The sequence below is a fragment of the Taudactylus pleione genome, unplaced genomic scaffold (assembly GCF_031769625.1).
Source record: "Taudactylus pleione unplaced genomic scaffold, aTauple2 ptg000102l, whole genome shotgun sequence".
NCBI lineage: Eukaryota > Metazoa > Chordata > Amphibia > Anura > Myobatrachidae > Taudactylus > Taudactylus pleione.
The window spans coordinates 3140750-3163343 of record NW_028284504.1 but is presented as its reverse complement, the minus strand read 5'-3'; the positions used below and the strand labels follow the sequence as shown (position 1 = coordinate 3163343).

At 42.6% G+C, this 22594-nt stretch overlaps 1 protein-coding gene across 1 annotated transcript in view; it reads left to right on the top strand.

Moving 5' to 3' along the window:
• The window catches only part of PLCD3 (phospholipase C delta 3), an 88644-nt gene that overhangs the window by 28505 nt on the left and 37545 nt on the right, over window positions 1-22594 (top strand). The window contains exons 2-4 of the mRNA XM_088470675.1: window positions 2063-2221; window positions 2518-2746; window positions 3831-3960. Coding sequence (XP_088326801.1) covers window positions 2063-2221; window positions 2518-2746; window positions 3831-3960 — 518 coding nt within the window. The remainder of the gene's footprint in view (window positions 1-2062; window positions 2222-2517; window positions 2747-3830; window positions 3961-22594) is intronic.

Below are 22594 nucleotides of genomic sequence, written 5' to 3'. Positions count from 1 at the left end.
TTTTAGTAAAAGGATTTGTCCAAAGTCCAAACTGAAATACATGAATTCAGGGAATCCTCATCTATATTACTATAGTCAGCCACATAGAGGTTGAACCTTCCTTTCTTTTCGAGTGCCTGATTATTGATATTACATTTTCCCAAACCCATAGAGTCACATACAATCACAGAGTATTGTCAATAAAAGATACAAGCTCTAAACGGTAAGCAAGTCTTAATACTGGAAGGTGCTAATTGAACTTGCACAAAATATGAGTAGTATATCACTTCAACATGTAGTTAATCTCCCTCATAGGTAGAAAAAGGCAGACCCTTGATGTGCAAGTGCAATGGTATTACCAGCAACTTATTTCAATAATAATCACTATCATCCTTGGGCATAGGGGAGCATGTCTGATTAATGAGGAAGATTGTGTTTGCTACAACCTCCTTGATGAAATGAAACATGCATGTCTTACTTGACAGTACCTTATTATGTATGAATCAACTGTGCACCTGTGCGGCAGGTGAATTTTATCCTGAACGCTCTTGCAGCTTTATCCTCTATCAAACTGAAAAGGTGGATTGATTGTAAATTTATGAACTATTACTGCGAGAATCGGACGTGCTGAGTTGTTTGGCCCTGTTTTATAAATCTTGTAACTCCACATGCATAGCTTGTCATATTGGATGGAATCCAGCAGTTTAGCCTCTCAGGTTGAGAAGCTGGTTCACTTCCAGGGTCATTGGGTCCAGTATGTGTGGATGGAAGATGACCACACGCACAGTTAAGTAGGTGTTATATATGGTGATCCTAAGTCTGCATCACAATTGTGCCAGATACTGATCCTATTGATTTTCAGGCCATACACACAGAGATTTAGACATAGTTGTCCAATAGCATGTATCGAGTAGAGTGATGCTAAAAAACATAACTACTAAGAATATTGAGTCTTCATACAGCATATGCAGCAGATCAGCAGGTTTTTTATCACCATTATTTCAATATTCTGTCACATGCTGTATTTATATCTTTTTTCTTCCCTCTGTTTTCTTTTCATTTTTGCAGTTGTTTTTTTTTACCACACCAGCCATTGTACATTCCATTCTCTCTCCTTCTTGACCCTCCCATTCTCCACATTAGCTTGCTTACATTATTTGTCCTTTACTTTCCCTGGGCTACTCTGTGGTTTCCCAGGTGTCTCCCTGACTTTAGTTTGTGATCTTGCTCTGTAAACAGTTTGTTATGGAGATGCTATGTGGTCTGCCTTAAATGACTGGCCAAATATACAAACCCGTTCCATTGCACACGATACACAACTGTTATTCCGTAAGGAAGGGAGGTTGCAAGTGAGAATGTTTCTATTCTGCTCATTGACCCTTTAATCTTCTAAACTGGTCAATTATCACCACAATTTTATCCTGAATATAACAAGTCATCCTTACTTTGATCATATTGTAAATATTATGCTCCTAATTGTATAAGCTCATGTCGTTAGACTTGTTGCATAAAGAGATTGAGCATTATTGGACAAATGCTACTTATTATGTGACCCACACCCATCATGTAGCAAATAGGTGGGGACCCCAACATAAACTGCAGCTTGGAGCCATACTGTACAGTGTGATGGCAATGACATCAAATACAAATTCTGTTCTGAATGATTGAATTAGGATGAATAGAGTCTCTATTCGCCTTCAAAGAAATGACAGAGTCTGGTTTCCGACATCAAGTAAGACAGGGTTTCCAATATTTCCTACCCATTCCTTCCCAGGAGTGACCCTCATCCAATTGTTACATGAGGAAATATATAAAGATGAAGGGTTGTCCCAAGATATAACATGTATCTTTTTATCATTTACATACATCTCCTATTTGCACCTTTTAACCATTTTACTGTCTATGATGTCAAATTGTGATTTATAATTACATGAGAATAATAATAGTGCAAAGTAAAAAGAATACAGTGTTTTATTTTAGTGGTCTTTTCCATGTATTACTTTTACTTGCTCTTTCATTGGTTTTCCCTTTAAATAATAATGATACTCCTTAAATGTATTTGGTGCCTTTTGCTTTTCTACAGCTCTCTCAGATGATGAAGATGTGAACACCATGCTTCTTGGCACGCAACTCTGGAAGATTAAACAAGGATGGCGACAGCAAAGACTTTACAGACTTGAATCTGATGGGATGACTGTCTGGTATGAAAGCCGAGCAAAAAAAGCACGTTCCAAGCAGATCTGTGAGTACCTGTAGCCATAAGCATAGTACACACAGGGAGCTGTCAGACATACTGGCATGTACTATGCTGCATAGCTATTAATGTGGTGTGTCTTTTTGTTTGAGATATATGTAACAAGTGAGGTACGCACTGTACGATCCAGAAACTGTGGTCAGGAGTATGTAAAACCCAATCTTATTTATATAGTTTTACTCATATTTATTTAATGTTACTTCATTATGTCATTCTGTTCTTATTATATTTGAATATAAATTTGCTGTTTCTCCATCCCCAAATCTTGCTGTCTTTTTTTCTAGTCTCTATCCTGCACATAGAGTCTGTACGTGAGGGAAGACAGTCAGAAGGGCTCCGGAAAAATGGCCGTCGCTTTCCAGAGAACTGTTGTTTTAGTATTTCCTTTATGGGAAGGAGACGAAACCTGGACCTGGCTGCATCTAATGATCAAGAAGCCCGTAGTTGGGTGCAGGGACTGCAGAAACTCATGGAAAGAGCTGTGGCAATGAGCCAGAGGGAGAAGTTAGTTCAATATCCTGATACAAACACGTTGAAGAAACATGAAATGGTGGATAAGTTTAGTGGTAATTGTGAGGCACATGATATTTTTGATTTATGATAGCTGTTAGCACTCAATCATTTTTACAGCAACAATAGTAAACTAACCTAAATACAGTAGACTAATATTCGTAGACTAACCTAAATACAGATGTGTCCACATACGTCTATCTTCCGTGTGCTACAACATATAACTTACACATAACGCGTGAGCACCGTGTGACTTAGTAGCGCTGAGCATCTTTTTGTGCAACTTTTTCCCTTACAATGTGTCCTATTTGCAAATCAATGTGAATAGGACTCACAAACAGCTTCTGCTGATTAAAATAATATGTGGCATGCCACTCCCCCTCTGTAATACAGATACACCCCTTCTGTAATTAACTATCCCAGCCCCAAACAGCTTACCCCCAATGTTGGGAGGTATGGATTTGAATTAAAAGTCCTATACCCGTAATTTTTTTTAAATCATCTTTCACATAGCGTTCAAAATATAGCTTTAAACAAATACAGCAAAGTACATGCAGATACACAGTAGAATGTATGGCTTTAGGGCGGGATGTACTAAGGGCAGAAATGCAGTAAAACCCCCAAAATGCAGTTTTCAGCATTTCTCAAATGTACGAAGCAGCTTCGTCCCGGTGGGTAGCCTATGGGCTTCTTATTGGGACACCCACTGAAAGGGATCCAGTCCAGTCGGCTCCCTCCTAGCTCCACCCACGGCGTGTGTGTCCTTTTGCGCATGCGCAGAAGGACGTCAGAGGGATTCTGGGTCATAAACCCGGAAGTCCCTCTATCGCAAAGGACAGCTCTTACTGGGACAGCTGTCCTTTGCGATTTTCTAGGTACATACCGGTGATATTATTGCCAGTATGTACCCGATAATAGGCGGTATGTACGTCATAGCGGATGCGATGCTTAGTACATCCCACCCATAGAGCTGAAGTTTAAAAGCTGACATATTTAGATAAGTGTGATAAGTAATGAAGGGCTGGTTAGGCCATTTTCTATGTTTTCTTCTATCTTTTGTACATTATCTTCCTTGACTGCTCTGCATTTGGATCCGGGATTATTTGCATCAAGCAGATAGAGATGGGGACGAAAAGATGAATTTTCAGGAAGTAAAGGACATGCTAAGGATGATAAACATTGATATGAATGACATCTACGCCTACACTCTCTTCAAGGTGACACCATCAAGCTTTTCTATGTAGTACATAATGAATATATGCAGAGTTTATCCATAATGAGGCACCTTAGGCAGCTAGCTCTCATGTGCTGTAGAAACTATTTTTGGGGGAAAGCAGCAAAATTAATTATAAATGTGAATTTTCTTGATGTTAAAATATAAATCAGTAGTTTCTACTTTTCTGATATAATAATGAGTAAAGCGACACAATTTTCACTTATAATTTACATTATTTATATACAAATATTTATAGATAAAAGGAGGGATAGGTTTAAAAGGTGCAAAAATAAAAACAAAACAGACACTCATACAAACAAGAGAACAACCCAGGGGTGAACCTAGGTGTTCAAAGGCCCCGTAGCAAAAGTTTGTAAGGGCACCTATGTACCACCCAATGGTGACAAATGTATATAACCAATGTAACTTTGATAAGGAAGATGGGCCCACCTATGCTCTGGGCCCCATAGCAGCTCACCCCTTGCACCTATGGTAGGTACGCCCATGGAACCACGTAATTCTCTATAGGTAAGAATTATGGAAAAACAACAATATGTATATAGTCAACGCTCAGTCTGTCCAATTTTTCAATATGCAGCCCATTTGCAGGAAATGTCAGTCTTCCAATTATTGAGAGATGTTCCTATCACAATACATCCTCAGGGATCATGTAAAAAATAAAAAGAAAGTGGCGTAATGTTGAAATAAATATGCCACCCTCTGTGCACATGTAAAGTGAAAAAAGGGTGTTTTCTTAAAGTTGCCCAAATTTCAGAAAGGGGTGCTCTCCCAATAAACCGGACCATCAAAATGGGTGAAGATAATTAACCACTTGGATGCTTACACAAATGCTTATATCAAACAGCTTGGAAACAGCAAATAAAGGTATCTTTATCCACCTGTTTGAGAATTCATGTAGATAGTTCCCTCAGGCAGGAGAGAAATAAAGATCTTATGGTGCAGAATGTCAAAAACTCCCAAACACTTTTTTTTTATTGTGAAACTAAAAATCATATGAGACACAGATGTAAGGTCACATATCAGTCTTCATGTGGGACAGATGGAGCCTGGGTGATCCCTGCAGTGAGCTGTGAGCTGGAATGGACTCCTGAGCAGATTAGGAAACCTCTTTGCCTTAAACCTTTTATAGACCATCATTTATAACCTTTAGTCATCAAGGGCAAATCTTATTTGAAAGATACCCTCAATAAATTAAAAATGGTAAAAGGTGAGAAAGGACATTTTTTGGTTAGAGGAGATGTAACTTCCCTGTATACCATTATTAAGCATGAAGATGGTCTAAAATCCATAAAATGGAGTTTAGAAGATAGCCCTATGGACCCCGAATTACATAAGTTTATCCTAGAGGGTATACATTTCATCCTAACTAATAATTATTTCAAATATAATGAGGATTTTTATTTGCAGAATGTCGGAACTGTAATGGGGATCAGGTTTACGCCCAGTTATGCAAACCTCTTCATATCAAGATGGGAGGATGACACGGTATGGGAGGGGCATGACTGGTGTGCCAACCTGGTCAGATGGTGACATTTCATAGATGACGTCTTTTTTATCTGGAGAGGGGATTTAAAAGAGCTTCATCTTTTTTGTAACCATTTACATAGTAATAATTTGGGAATAAAGTTTTCGTTTGACACCAGTGAGGACAGTGTCCACTTTTTGGACCTGAACATCTTTTTAAAAGACCATGCTATACAAACTAGTACTAATACCAAACCCACCAATTCGAACACATATATAAATGGGGATGTAAATACCGACGCTTATCAAAAGCCCCACACTGAAATCCCAATGCCCGCCATACCAAACGTAGGTAACTACTTCAGTCAAATTTGGGGTAAATGAAAATTGGTGCAAGCATATTTTTAAATCCCTAAAGTGAATTTTGAAATTTTTTAAAAAATGCCCCTGCCGCTTGCCCCTGCCGCTACTACCTGCATTCTTGAAAACACCTGTCGCATACATGGGGACCACCCCTGAATCAATGTCGCTAGTTTAAAACTTTGTTCCCCTATTTTTTGTTTTCATCCCCAAAATTAAAGTACATTTTTTGGGGTGTCCTGAGGATTTTTTTAATATTTTTTACACAGATTACTTATAGGGGACTTTAAAAATGCTGCAGGCTATTTTTTTTTTATTCTGCACTCATAAACCCCAATTCTGTACTTTTTTTTGCCGTGTATTACATGGTGAAAACTTATCCCCGTTTTTTAACAAAGACTTTTCGCACCGGCGAAAAAGTCTTTGAAATTGAATACGGGGATAATTGAAACAGGCGAAAATGACGATAACCCGTTTTCACCTCAAATTGAATACGGCCCTGTGTTTGGTATGGAAAACCATCCTCATATGTTTTTTAGTTTCATAATAAAGTGTTTGGAGTTTTTGACATTCTGCACTATGAGATCTTTATTTCTCTCCTGCCTGAGGGAATCACTATCTACATGAGTTCTCACACAGGTGGATAAAGATACCTTTATATGCTACTTCCAAGCTGTAAGCATTTGTGTAATCATCCAAGTGGTTAATTATCTTCACCCATTTTGGTTGTTCTGGTTTATTAGGGGAGCATGAGCACCCCTTTCTGGAATTTGAGCAAATTTAAGAAATCACCCTTTTTTCACCTTATATGTGCACAGTTGGTGGAATATTTATTTCAACATTACACCACTTTATTTTTTTTGTATTTTTACATGATCTCTGAGGACATATTTTTTTCGTATTGCTTTGATTATGGCTGGTTATTGTAGTGCCACATGAAGAAATGTTTTGACTATATTGAAACACAATGTGGTACTAGGGAAGGTTGGTCCTGTATGTATTGTGAACAAACCGTTCATTTGCAAGACTGTCTAAACCCACTTAAAGAGGAAGTTTTTTTTGGTGTGTTGTGCCTCTTGTAAGGTAAACGCAGTGGCCGCTGGCAGCTAGTTTTTATTGGCGTCCAAACACTGGTTGGCCGATGTATGATAAGACAAGCCCAATTTCGCTGCTCAGTCAACTCAGACAGCAAGATGGAGGAAATCCTCCAAGCCTTAACTAATCTAGCTTTGGCACAACAGGTTCAGCAAGCCCAGATGCTAGCAGTTGCTGAGGCCCAGCTGGAGAGCAACAAAGGCAGAGCTCAGTCAGCTGCAACTGGGTCAATGCAGGCCTGGCGTGATGCAAAAGAGGACATCATCAGATGATGTTGAGACATTTATGTTGTCCTTTGAGAAGACGGCAACTCGGCTTAAATTGCCAATAAAGGATTGGGTGGCACAATTGGCTCCTTAATTGTTCTTGCGAAGCACAGTAGACCTATGGGGATATGCCCAAAGCCCAGGTGGCAAATTATCAGCAGTTAAAGGGCGCAATTCTGGTGCGAATAGGGGTGACAGGGGCCTGGGAAAGTACAGTGTTTCTATGACTGGCAATATAGGCCGGGGTCCACAATGTGTGCTCAGCTAGCCGATCTGGCGAAACTAACCCAGAGTTGGTTAGAGCCCAAACGATACCCACCAGACAGGATCCTGGAGATCCTGACAATTGACCATTGTGTGCGGAACCTATAGCAGGCGCTGTAAAAATGGGTTCGTCAGAGCAATCTGCAATAATTTGAGGAGCTTGCGGTAGCCGTTGACCAATATTACATCCTGGGAAACATGACCCAGACAGCAGCGAAGGTTGTCAGGCTGACATTCAGAAAAGAGTAAGCACAAGATGTGGGCACATAGTTTAGAGTGACCCCAGAAGGGTGCTTTAAGTGTTCCAAACCAGGGGCATTTTCAGGGGAATTGTCCAAATCATCAGGAACCAATGCATTGTTCAGTGGGGCGATGGGGCGCCACATTTCCTGTCTGTGTGACCATGTCCCACTGCTTCTCTGACATTCCTGATAGAGCAAAAGGCAGTGTTGGCTTTTATAGATTTTTGCAGTGAAGTCAACCTGGTGTCCAGCACTCTGATTCCAGAAGGACTGATGGACCGGCTACCGCCAGTAAAGGTCTTGTGTGTCCACTGAGACACTGAGGAATATGACCGTGTCTGTCTTATCGATACCTATTTAAAACCTCTATGCAATCCTGTCTATACCTTCTAAAATCCTGCCTATGCCTTTCTAAAATTGTCGCTATTTAGCGTAATGAGTCGCACAGTAAATAAATGCTTTCAGACTGTGGTTCCAAAGCACAAAAGTTATTATTCAATATAAAAACAGATGGTTACATGCTGTGATCTAAAGACAATTAGCGCAAATAAATAATACAGACCCAAGGTACAGTTGTTACATATGCACGCGCTCTGGACCCAGATTCTGGCATCAGCAATAGAAACCTCCGTAAACAGCACAGCAAGAAGACTGAGGTCTGAGTTCAGATAGCCCACATATATACTCTTTACAGGGATAGGCAATACAATAGACAAGTTTGGCATGATTCCATTGGTTCTTCTTAAAGGTGCTTCTGTTACAGGATAGTTCATAGGTCAATTCAAATGGACACAAGTCAGCCTCCAACAGCCCTTTGTGACCTTTTTCCCACTGCATGCTAATCTAAGCTGATAACATTACAGAGTACATTTTAATGTTTTAACTCTCTATAGTCCATAGTTTGCAGACGCATGTTGCGATCTTCTCACCGATGATACCGGAAATCTGTTGAGTCACAGTGGATCAGTACAACACCAAACATGGTCTGCTTACCATGTACTAAACCCACCGGGGGCTGTGACCTGAAATGCGTGAAAAAGTGACCCGTTTGGGCGCCCAAATGGCACTTTTCGCGATCGCACCCAGTACTTTGGTCGGGTGTAGCCCTTTAACGCGGCTAAACCCGACATTATTGACAGCGATCGGCGCGATATTGTAATCAATTGAATCTTGCCCCGCAATCTCCTGTCACTTTAGATGGGAGATCGGGCGAGAGAAAACTATTGAATATCGCTCATTGGGTCTGCTTCACCAAGCATGGTGAAACTAAGGGGAAGGGTATGTGGCAAGATGCAAAGAGGCTGGATACCGTTAAAACACAACTGCACAATATGGGTCTAATTAGTGTGTGTCTGTGTGATGCATAAAGGTTCTGGGATTCAAGAGGAAGGTGCTCCTGATGCTGAATTAGTCGGCCAGGTGATAGAGAGCTGGTAATGTTAGCCTAGTGTCAGGGAGCCATATGCTGTTTGGGAAATGTGAAGATCTAACATTGTCATCAGTAAAAAGCCATCTGACAAGGACCACTGCTGTCAAGAGTTTCTTTGTAAGGACAATCTTATAATATGTATATATATATATATATATATATATATATTTGGCATGGTGGTGTAGTTTGGTGGTGGTGTAGTTTGGCCAAGATTAGGTTGCTGGCTTGGTTGTTTGAAGTTTAGCAGGGCCATGGGGGTCTGCATAGTGCCCCCCCAAGTAGGCTGTGGAGTCTCTGATTTGAAATTTTTGTTTAAGCAAGTTGGCCTAGGATGTCTTCCAGTGTCTAAAACTGCACTGATCTGAAGGCACAGGCTGATATGTACCAGTGGGGGACAGGCAGCGCTCCAACAGAAGAGCAGTGAGTCGGAGGATCAACTGTCACATTGCACCTGCACTGACAGTTACTAATTTCCTCCAAGCACATTTTCATATAACATGCTCTCCAATGTTGGTCTGCGATGTAAAAAAATGAAGGCTGCAGATGTACTGGAAGGTCCATTCTTTAATCTGGGCAATGCCCAGCTAGTATACTATATACTATATTGAACAGACTGAGCACCGACTATATGGAAATTGTTTTTTAAAGAAATATTTACAGATGTTTTTGTTAGGGATAAAATTATGCTATTGAAGTTGTAGTGTATATGTTGTTCAATATTATTTTGCTTTTATACATTATGACACAGAAATATGGGTTACATATACTAAATACACTATTAACTGGATAGCACTTACATTAAGAAGATAAGAAATAGACTAGTTTTATTCCTGTTTGTTATTAATGGTGATGCGGCTGAGCAGGACTCAGCATAGGTTTGATACCTGAACAGTATCTTTTTACAGTGCTTCATCCTTTTAAAGGGCCTGATTCTGATTCGGACGCAAAGTCGATGTTTTTCACAGATTGAGTGTTTGTCACCCTAAGCCGCACTGCAGCTACAGAAACGCACGCATGCTGGGTCCGTTTAAACACTGTTTTCAGGGCGTGTATATATTAGCCACTGCGATCTTGCTCGCACTTGGAGACACCTATGAGCGCCAGGAGGAGACCCTCTCTGTTTGAGACTGGTCAGACTTACTTAGAAGGTCGATAGGCGCCCCAATCTGCATCGATGTTTCCTATGTTTACATTATTGCACATCGTCAGATGGATATGAGAAGGCAGCAGTGGGCTAACAGCCCCCATACATCAGCAATTGATTGCAGCAATCGTGCACTTTGCAATCGATTGTGTATAAAAATCTTTCCCTTTTTCAATCGATTGCAGATTTGCCACAATCGATTGAAAAAGGGAAAGATTTGTATACACAATCCATTGCAAAATGCACGATTGCTGCAATCAATTGCTGATGTATGGGGGCCTTTATGCTCAGGTAAATATTAGCATATATTCGCAATTGTGGAGTTTGAGAAATTGCAAATACATTTGCGTCTAGAAAGAAAGAAAGAAAGAAAGAAAGAAAGAAAGAAAGAAAGAAAGAAAGAAAGAAGATTTTAAAAGTTTACATCCACAGAAATAAAAAAAAATAAAACAGACAAGAAACATGGCATATGTGTAAAAGCTCATGTAACAGTATAGAACTCTCGTTCAGATGTAGCCAGTGGAATAACAAGAAATTAGTGACCCAAAGTTCAATATAGCTAACAGGTACTTAAAACGAAAGAATCTGTGCTAAACAAAGAAACAGGTTTATCTACTCAGCAAACCAGCGGGTGTGGGTAAGCAACAGCTATCACTGTGCATAAATCATTTATACATAGGAACAGATATTACATAATGAGACGAGTACCTGAAAGCACCATTCAGGTCTCCGCATCACAAAGCCAGGATAACAGTAGGGTTTAAGTGATATAATCACTAAGATATGCTCAACTCTATAAAGAGAATAATTACAGTGTACTACAAAAAACATACAATGTCTAAATAGGAGATAACCCAACTCCCAACATTAGACTGGCCGTCCCAAGGTGCATACTCCCGCTGCTATAAAGCTACCATATAACAGACAGATGCCAGGACAAAGTAAATAAAGATATACATATCTGTCTTTATTTCTAAAACAAAAACACCCAACAACAAACATCCTCGCCCCATCCTATGTACCATACTCCCAACCAGGGCATTCCTAGATTCCTAAACAACCCCCCTCAACTACGCTATTCTACCTAACAACCCCCGCCACACACACACACACACACGTAGATGGCCATAGAAGCAAGGGGCTCTCCAGCAATATTGGTAAGTACCGATGTTTGTACAGTTGAGCGATTATTTGCTACTGCACATGCATGAAAAGTCTAGAAAACCCCTACTGCATACATGCGCACCTATGTGTGCGAAGGTATATGCCTTTCTGTACAACATCATTATGACTTAAGACGGCATCTGAGATCCATGGGAATTTCAGGGTGGAGACTGGGTGATGACTTAAAGTAATCGCAAAGGAGGAGGAGGCATGGGCGTGTTATGGGAGTGTCATGGACATGTTTTGGCATGCGGCTGCGTTCTCTTTAGCAGCACCAAAGCATGAGTGGCCATATTTTAAGAAGATTACAATGGTGGCAGTGCACTAGGCAGGGGCTGCTCGGGGAGTCGATGTTGCAACTGATGGTGGGTTATGGTGGTGAAATCGTATCCACTAGCGCAGTTGAGCATTGCTCAAATATACAAAACGGGTGTCACAGGGTTTGCTCAGTCCGTTGCACGGAATTACACAAGAGGAATGCTCAAGCTGACATTTACATATTTTTTAATCAGTGAGCAATCGCAGCCGTGTAAGAACTGCGTGCAACTCTGAATCAGGATCATAGCACCTTGAAAGAAATAAAAGTAAGGTAACAAATATTCAAAACGATAAAGTATCAAATAATCAAAAACATAATAAACACAGAGAAAGTAAACAGTAAAAATCAAAATATCTTTGCAACAGGAGGTGAAAGCTTCCAGTCAGTAACCCCCCCGGAAAGGCGTCATCTGCCGGGCCACACCTCCTATTACAGCGACACGGCCCCTGCTGTGAAAGCCCAACAGCTTCCTGTTGGGCTTTCACAGGGAGCTAAATGTCGGCAAGCATGTTCCAAAGTTATCCAGGAGCATTATAGTCCAACCACACAATGTGTTCTCTAGGTATAACAGCAAATAGAATTGTAAAACAGGCAATACGTATAGTAGTGGAATTGAAAGGCTCAGGCCTGGGAAAATCCAAGAATACGGAAAGCTGCAAGAGAAGTCATACAGTGGCACCGTAAATGCACCAAGTGGTTCTCCTTGAGGGAGGGCGCTGGAAGGAAGACAATGGGTCCTCGCCACATCAAAATATGATACAAAAACATCTTGATCGTAAATCCTAATTAGCAATATCCCCAACATAATCCCTGTCACCATGTCTTCCTTATTCCTAACAGTATTCCAGAAGAAATTACTCTCAACTAGAGATGAGCGGGTTCGGATTTACTCGGATCTTAGCATGGCATTTTATTGGCTATCGGCTATCACGTGTTTTGGATAGCCAATAAAATAAATCCGAACTAATCCGAACTTGCGGTAAAGTGGCGATAAGAACCAAGTAAATCCGAACCCGCTCACCCCTACTCTCAACGTTAAACATGTTCTGCATCACTGCAGCCATTGGGATGGCCATTAAAATAATTGGATCAGTAACAAACAGCGAACAAATAGGTACAGAAACTGCAATCTCCGCTGCTATCTGAAAGTCATATCTAGAAAGTGACCTGGCCATCTGTACCTTCTCTATTTTATGCAGGCCTGACTGCTCATAATTGCCCACCGCTTGCAGCACCTGCTGCGGAGGTACGTCAGGAGGCAAAGAAATAGTATCCTCCGGCGGTGGCTGAGAGGTCTGCTGAGGCGAGGGTATTATAATAAGGGCTGAGGGTATTATAATAAATGGAGTAAGTACAGAACAGTTCTGGATTGCAGCTTCAAAATCAGGACCTGGCCTCTCCATAATGAACAGCAAGGCAGAGTACAGTACTAGGGGATATGTGGAGACTGCTGATGAGGTAATACCCAACAAGTATTAGAGCTGTAGGCATCTGCAGAACCAAATAGTCCCAGCTAAAGAGCAACCAGAGAGGTGTTAGAGCAAATGCGACAGTTTCAGACAGCAAAGCTGCAAGCACATTCTGACAGAAGCAACCGGATGCAAGCGAGACCAAGTCTGCAGCCAGACTGCAACATAGAGAAACAACAAGGAGCAGGACAGTCCGGAGCATAGGTGCCAATCAACCAGTGCAAAAACAGGTCCCGACAGGAGGGGAGAGCTGCGCCCAGTAGGGGAGGGAACCCAGGCTCCAGCATCCTCGGTGTGGACTAGGCTGGGAAACCCCTGACGGGTACACCACAGAGACAATGGATCCAAGGGGTCTATTTACTAAGCCTACAATGAAGATAAAGTGAACGGAGATAAAGTACTAGCCAACCAGCTCCTGTCATTTTTTAAACACAGCCTGTGACATGGCCTATTTGGCTGGTACTTTATATCTCTTCACTTTATCTCCATCCGAGGCTTAATAAATAGAGCCCCAAGTCACTAGCCATATGTCCCGGAGAGGTAAGTATGGTCAGTGCTAAAACTGGAACTAGAGCAGAGTGTAGAATAGGTAACAGGATAATTGAGCCGGAGAACAGCAGAAGTGCGTCTTACTTCTTGCCTGTCCCAGCCATGCCCCTAAAATTATATTTAATGCGCTTTGTGCAGATTATATCTAGTGTGGAGGGTGAGGGAATACATATTGGCATGGCATAAGGAGAAATTGTACTGTACATTAATAAAGTGAGTCATAGAACATGACAGCTGGATGGCAGTTGGTCACAGAAAAGGTCAGTTTCATATTAAAGCCCCTATATGTTAATATGTGGCAATAACAGACATTTACGCTTATCACAGCAATAGAAAATCTGCTAACACTGCAATTTATTATTATTATTATTATTATTATTATTATAATTATAATTAAAATATCACTGTAGAAGCTCAGTGATCCTGACTGGCAATTTATCATTTCACCGGCCATTCGATACACATCAGTGACACAGCTTGCTGGCTCGTGCTTGTGTAGTGGAACTGGAAGTACTAACTTGGGCTCTCAGTTTGTCTCGTAAAATAAGTAAATATTGAAAAACAAAAACATTAAAAAAATATATATTTTGCGAACATTCCAGTGAATAAAAATTCCTTTTTTCAAGTAAAGAAATCATCCTGAGATGGTGATTTCATTTCCACAATTTTTTTATCGTAACTTGCTCATCTCTATTTAGACCAATATGTTATACCAATGTCCTAGTAGAATAAAAACTTTCATTGATTTACACGTTGCCAGCTGTACATCTCTGTGACAGTATCGCTTGGCTTCTCACTGTCAGGTGTCAGTCATGGGAATGGTAAGAGAGTGTGAGGGCTGGGACTGTTGAGACAAGAATGCTCTTTATGTGCAAGCTACAAGTCTACATCAATAGCATGTACATATACAGCTCCTAACTTCAACTGCCAGACAGAGCCATAAGGAATGGTGAAGCAGTGAGCTGAGATTTTTCTTTCTTTCTGTCTTGCCTGACTTCGAGGTTCTCTAAAACTGCATAATTGTTCAGGCCCCCTGCAGCAAATATATCTGTAGCTCTGATGGTGGATTGGTTACCAGGGGATATAGTTTAAATCATGTTGGGTTCCCAAGTGCCGGCATCCCCTGCTGTTGGGATACGAGCGCCCAGAATGCCGGTGCCGGAATCCCTACACATCAGAATCCCGGCGCCAGCATCCCGACCAATGACATCCCAAAGGTAAGTAGTGTGGTTAGGGGTTGGGTTAGGTGTTAGGCACTAGGGGGATTGTTAGGGATAGGCACTAGGCCCGGGGTGAGGGATAGGGTTAGGCTGCAGGGGGGGATGTTAGGTTTAGGCTGCAGGAGAGAGAGACTAGGTTTAGGATACCTACCGACAAGTGTCGGTATCCTAACCCTGTCAGAATGCCGGTGTCTAGATTCTGAACTCCGGGATCCCGAGCACCTGCATCCTGTAACTGGGTCAGAATACCGACAGCGGCATCCCGACAGCCAGAATCCAGACACCCATAGGAACGCACGTAAGTATTTTCCCATCCCCTTCCCTAACCCCTACCCTAACCCTCCCTCCCTGGTGCCTAAAATTAACCTCCCCCCCTCCTAATGCCTAACCTTCCTCTCCCTGTACCTTAAACCTAAGACCCCCTATCCAGTGCCAAAACCTATCCTCCCCCTCATCACACCCTAATCCTAAGAGGGGTATTCAATATGAAAGGTTAACTTCCCTGGTGAAGTTAACGTTTCATACCAGAGTTTTTTTCTGCGTAAAGGTATGGTGCGCGCTCCCGCTTATCCCCGTATTCAATAATTGTAAGACCCCCCTAAAGTTGTAAAAACATGGGGAAACACTATGGGTACCCCTGTTTTAGCCTTTAATTGAAAGTCGGGGCTTTAAATAGCCGCAGCAGGTGTTTTTTTCCCGACATTGAAGAAGTGATGCAGAAGAGCACTTAGGTTATTTTTTTCGTTTTTTTAAGTGGTCCCATCAAATTTGGGGTACATGAAAATGGGTACTACTACTAGCATATTTTGATGTTCCTAAAGTAAGTTTTTAAAAATTCTGCATTTGTGCACCTGCTGCTATAATTCTATTTTTGAAAACACCTGCCGCATACATGCAGAATAGCCCTGAACCTATTTGCCTATTGTTTAACAATTTTTTCCCATTTTTTTTTTTTGCACCCCAATTTTTAAATACATTTTTTGGGGTGTCCCTATTTTTTTTTTTTTTAACTTTTTTTGACACAGTTCTTTTTTAAATGTCAATATCAGGGGTGCAGGCTATTTTTTTTAAGCCTGCACCCCTAAACCCCAATTCTGCGCTTTTTTTCGACACCTATTCAATGGTGAAAAGTTATCACCGTTTTTTATCAAAGACTTTTCAAAACTGCGGTAGGTCTTTGAAATTGAATACGGTGTAAAACTAAAACAAGTGATATTAACGCAAAAACGTTAAAAAGTGCGATATTAACGCAAAACCCTAACCCTGCTACTTAACCCTAACCTCCTCCTAACACCCCGATACTTAATTCAGGATGCAGGCAGTCGGGATACTGGTGTCGGGATCCGACCTGTCAGGATTTCGTCACTGGTATAAAGACCATCGGCATCCCGCATGCCCGGGATGTGGACTACATCCCCTGTACCCAACCCAGTTACCAGAACTATAGAGAAACAAGGATGCTGCAGTGTTTGGGGAAATACTCTTTATCCTGTTAGATTATTATGTTAAAGCATGCAGTAATCTAGAAAATAGCAAGTAATAATGTTAGACTGGTTAGTTTTATTTATATGAAAAAATCTGTTTGATGCTCATGGGAGTTTATGCGCATTCCATGGATTTTGAAGAGATAGACAACAAATATAAGACTCTGAAAGTAGACTTAAGACTCTAGAGAGGATATTAGACTATTGCCTACCCTCCCACATGACCCATTCCATCAGGTACAAAATGCTCTGCTCCTGAGCTTCCCACCTAATTTATGATTGCAGTTACCTGTGTTGAGCTAGTCAATTGATGAGACAGGTGTTTCACCACAGGTGGCTGCAATCATAAACTAAGAAGGAAGTCCAGGAGCAGAGCATTTTGTACCTACTGGAACAGGTCATGTTGAAAGGTCTGCTATTATGAATTGGTGTAGGATCAAGTAAAACAAGGGTCCATTGCCAGAACTTTACACGCAGATTATTAATTATATCCATGTGTGTAAGAAAAAAATCTTCTAATAAGACTCATGTGTGGTTCACGTTACCAAAGGGTCACGTGGATTCACTCATCTAGCAAAATGCAATGTGTTTCCTATTAAAAGTCTAGATCTAGATCTGAAGACTACCAGCTTTTTGCTACTGCGCCATGCTTCCCTCTGCATGGCAACATAAAACCCTAGGATGCTGAATCTCCCCCCTCTTTGTCTCATTTTCAAGAAACACAAAATACTAATCTTTCTAATCACATCTGTGATATATTGTGGTTGACACGTGCTTGGCATTGTGGCTTTTAGGCAATGTCGTATCTATACCAGTGGTTCTTATATATTGATCAGGGCATGAGGCCCTACAAACTATTGCCACCAATTTATACTGTAAACATCCTGGTTTATTTATAAACTCTATATACATCAGTGACAATTACAAAAAGCAACAAATACTATTCCATATGGTGAACCTTATGCCCATGTTCCACTCTGACCCCTCTCTATATTGGCCAGTGTGTTCAGCGTTGATTCCAATTTGTAATTCCTCCTGGCTCCTCTCTTGCATCCAAACCCAGCTTGCTGATTAACACGTGTGTGCTGTCCATGATCACCTCACACGTCTAATGACTCTTGCTTGTGAGCTTGCCTCTTTCTCTCTCACCTATGGGGTAAGCCTTTAGTAAGCATATGCATCTCTTAGGTATTTCCACTTTCCGCTTGTTGTCATTGCATGCCCAGATATGTGACAACAACACCATCATTTTCCTTCTGACTAATACATGAATAGAGATTAGCGGAATCCGAACAAGCCCGAACTTCCGGGATCCGAGGGTTAGGGATAAGCACTAGCCCAGGGGTGTCTTAAGAGAGGATGGGGCCCGTGTGCATTCTCCGTGCATGGCCCCCTCCTCTCTCTCCGGCGGCCAGCAGCCAACTGACGCGGCTGGCTGGCCGGCCACTGCAGAAGCAGTAGACTCTGGTTACTAGAGTGTGCCCAGGGTCTACTGCGCATGCGCAGAACGCCGGAAAAATGGCCGCAGCAGCCATTTTCCGGTGTTCTGTGCAGCACTGACACCCGACGCGGGACCACGGACAGGTGAGTTTTAAAAAATATGGGTGCAGGGTGTGAGTGTGGGACCCACGTGGACCCGGGGACCCGTGTGCCCCGCACACCCTGCACCCATTATAGATACGCGCCTGCACTAGGCACTCTCCCTGTTTGCCTCGAGATCCCTCGAAATCAATGGGCTGACCGCTTATTCGCTGAGAGAGCCGTCTGTCACGGTTCCCAGCCAATCAGCACTTTTCTATAGACTTCAATGGGGAAAACAGATGCAAGATGGAGGCCCCCACTGCACTGAGGACATTGCCACCTGCAGTGCCGACACCACCGCACCCCAGCACTGTTGATACCGCTAGCAACCCTGCACTGAGGACACTGCCAACACCCCTGCACTGCCGACACCACCAGCACTTCTGCACTCAGGGCCTGATTCAGAGCCGGACGCTCTGAACGAGCGCCCGCTCTGAATCAGGGCGTTTTTTTGTTTTTTTTTTAGCGTCCTCCTGGACGCTCGCATAGCTGTGGGTTCAAGACCATCGCGACCATCGGGCTTGCGACGAGACCCTGCGGTAGGGTCTCGGTGACCGCAAGCCCTGGAGTGATTTTGGCTCTATCAGAGCCAAAATCACTCCCACTGACATCACTAGTGATGTCAGTGGGGCCGGACCCAGACGGTAGGCGTTCCCATAGGAACGCCTCCGTCTGGCACCCACGCCCCTGGCACGCCCACCAAAGGGGGTGTGCTGTCACTCAACATCGACAGCACGCCCCCTTTGGTGCCTTTGGTGCCCCCCTCCGTCGTGCGCATGCGCACTAGGGTACCATCGACCAGCTTGCGAGCGCTCAGCACTCGCGAGCGGGTCTAAATCAGGTCCTCAGAGCACTGCCGGCACTCCTGCACTGCCAACACCGCCAGCACTCCCACACTGAGGACACTGCTGCCACCCCCGAACTGCTGACACCGCCAGCACCCCTGAACTCTCGACACCACAAGCACTCCTGCACTGCGGACACTGCCGCCACCCCTACACGGCCGAAACCACCTGCACCCTCTGTCACAGTAAGTTAACCATTGGTGTATCCAACCTGCTCTGTATCCAACCCGCACTGTATTTGAGCTGCACTGTATCCGACCCGCGCTGTATCTAATCCAAACTGTATCTGTCCCCACTGTATCCGACCTGCACTCTATCCAACCCGCACTGAATCCCGCATTGTATGTGACCAGGACTGTATGTGACCCGCGCTGTATGCGACCAGCACTGTATCCAGCCCACACTTTATGCCGCACTGTATATGCGACCCGAACTGTATCCAACCCGCACTGTATCCTGCACTGTATACAACCCACAGGTACAAAACATTGTTTTTATGGTTGGGGACATTTTGGGGAACTGCTCAACAAAAAGGCTGATTGATCACATTACTAATTTGCAAAGCATTTTTTAACAGAAATAACAGCTGTGTATTTGTGCCGCTGCTCTTAGTTTAAACAGCCAGCCTTTAGCTTATATTGGTGAACAATATTGTGAGCTTTGAGGTGGTCAAAATTTAATGGAAATGACTGGAAATGAATGTTATTGAGGTTCATAATACTCTAGGAACAAAAAAAGACCCAAATTATGTGATTTTAGCTTTTTTTTGTAAATTTTGGGGAAAAAAACAAAACAAGTCATGGCATTTTGGCAACACCAAAACCAGACGACGAATTAGAACAAACACCAAAACCAGCAAAAATGGCCCACCGCACACCTCTATACAACATACTTGCCTACCCTCCCGCAATTACCTTAGAAACCCCCGCAGCGGGGGGCGGTGACACGATTCACGCTGAATCGTGTCATTTTGGCTCCGCCCCCTGCTTCACAATGCCTGTAATATCGGCATTGTGTACTGGGGCCAAAATGACGCGCTCGCGTGGCCCCGCTCCGCCCACAATTACACATCGTCTGGCCGGCCCCCACCTCCTCGCGATGGCCATGCCCCCTGTCATGCCGATCTGACTGCTCCCTCCCGGAAGGGGCAGCCAGAATGTCGGCAAGCCTGCTATACATGAAGGATACAAAGATACCTTACTCATAAAACTTTATTTGACATTTTGCTAAATTTGGCATGTAGGGTAGCAAATATAAGATGAACTATGGCAGTAGAAGATGTACATATGAGGCGAGATGTAATAGGGTGTGAGTTCTGAAAAAGTGCAAGTAATAGGGTGCAAGTAATAGGGTGTGAGTTTTGAAAAAGAGCTACACTCCCACTTTTTCAGAACTCACTCTATGTAATAGGGTATGAGAACATGCAAACTTGCATGTTTCTCAACTTCCGCAACTCGCAAAGGCAAAACATGCATCCATATGTTTTGCCACTGTGAGTATGGAACTCGGGCAATGTAATAGAGTGTGAGTGTTTTACTCACACACTATTACTTTGTGAAATCTCATAAAAAAGGATAGCTCAGGATAGCAAGGTCCGAGTAACACAGAAACATGCACAGATCCATGAGATCCGTGCATATTTCTGTGTGTAAAAAAAAAGAAGTAAATACTAACAATAAAAAAAAGGATGTGCGCCCCCCTCCCCACAAGCATAACCAGCCCCGGGCTCTATAGAGCTTGTTCTGATTCTTAAAATACAGGAGAAAAAATGTGTAGGGGTCCCCTGTATTTTAAGAACCAGCACAGGGCTCAGCTGACCCGGTCCTGGTTGTGGTCTTGGTATGCTTTCATAAAACCTTACTTTCTCGATGTGTCTTGTGTTTATTTTACTATTTCTTTTTGCAGGTGAACTACAGGTACCAGTGGGCCCATAATGCCCCGCATACTGGTACTTGTGGTTCCCCAAGTACCAGCATGCGGGGGAGGCTTGCTGGGACCTGTAGTTTGCCACAAAAGATAATATTAGTTCATCTTTTATTTACATAACACTATACACAATCAACCTGGCACCCACACTACACCTCGGCTAGCAAGAGTTCGGTGCTGGTTATGGAAGATACAGGGAACCCTTACTAAGTTTGGCCCTATATTTCAACCCCCAGGATCGGATCAGCTGAGCCCTGTGCTGGTTCTTAAAATACAGGGGACCACTATGCATTTTTTTCCCTGTATTTTATGAACCAGGACAGGTTCTGGGGCTGGTTATGCTTGTGGGGGAGGGGGCACGTCATTTGTTTATTTTATTTTAATGTTTACTCTTTTTTTTCAACACAGAAGCCTTCATGGATCTTACTGATCTGTGAAGGCTTCTGTATAACTCGGACCTTTTAATGCTAGTCGCATTAAAAAGTCAGAGTTTTCATAGGAGAAAACTCACCGGTACTTGCATTGTGTAATAGCCTCAAACTCACGAGTTCGCAGGCTATTACATTTGGTGAGTTTTGAGAGAAACTCAGACCTTCTCATACAAAAAACTCGCACCCCATTACATCTTGCCCCTGGTCCTTTTCAAGAGGGGATCTTCAAGATCATGAATATCACAGGGTGTGACAACATTGTGAGACAACATTGTGAGTTATGATCTTTCCAGTCCTTCTCTGATCATTATGAGAGCATTTGTGGATCTATCAGTCCCCATTGCTTGCCTTCTGAAGTTGTCAGCATTCCCTGATGATTGCTGTACAGTTATACACTGAAGCTGTCTCATACTGTGGTCTTTTGGCAGAAATGAGTGACTAAATTTAGATTGACCAAGTGGCACACACCCACTCACTGTGCTCAGCATGAGCCTCTGCAACAGCAAGTATCCCTAGCATTGCATGTCCTCTGCATGATAATAAATTAACTACTTCTGGTATATTCTACTGTAGATAACATTTCGCAGTGTCTGATCTAAATGTATTGTATAAGTTACTTAAATAAATTATGACCAGGTGTATTGATTGGCAGAAGACCGATGTAAAACATGGATAGAAAGCGGTCAGACTTGATGAACATTAGTCTGGCATTACTTCATCTTAGTGCACATGGTCCTGATTCAGAGTAGCATGCAAGTCCATCTGCAGACAGATCTCACAATTTCTAGCAAACTGCGAATGCATCAGAGCCGGCACACACAACTTAGAGCAATTACAGGCGGCTCAGCATCATACAGGCCCGTCGTGTCTTCACTTGTGGCTGAGTGGATGCAACTAGGCAGCAACTGACCGTTGGATAAGTGTTGCCTTGGGTGTGTAGGCGGAATTGTGGGCTACTCCGAGATGAGCGTATGCTCCGACTTTAGACGGATCTGTTCCGGAAATGATTTAATTCAGAACTGTAAGTCTGAAGGAAGTAATATTTAATGTGTATACAGAGTAACGATCAGATAAGCATATATCTGAGGAGGGCCCGACAAAAACTCTCTCATTTACATTCATGCAACCATGTTAAGTCAGTCAGTTCATGGCACAATATCTTGTAACACTTCAGAGCCTCTACACCAAGGATAGTGATGGTGCAAAATGTGTGCTGATGATAATTACTTCTGCAAGTGGATGGATGTGGTTGATGCGGTTGGATAGATGCACCTGTCTCTGAATACAGGCAAAGATCTGCATTTATTTCCAAATAACTCTGAATCAGTCACCAAGGGCATGATTTAGAGGTGGACGCAGTGT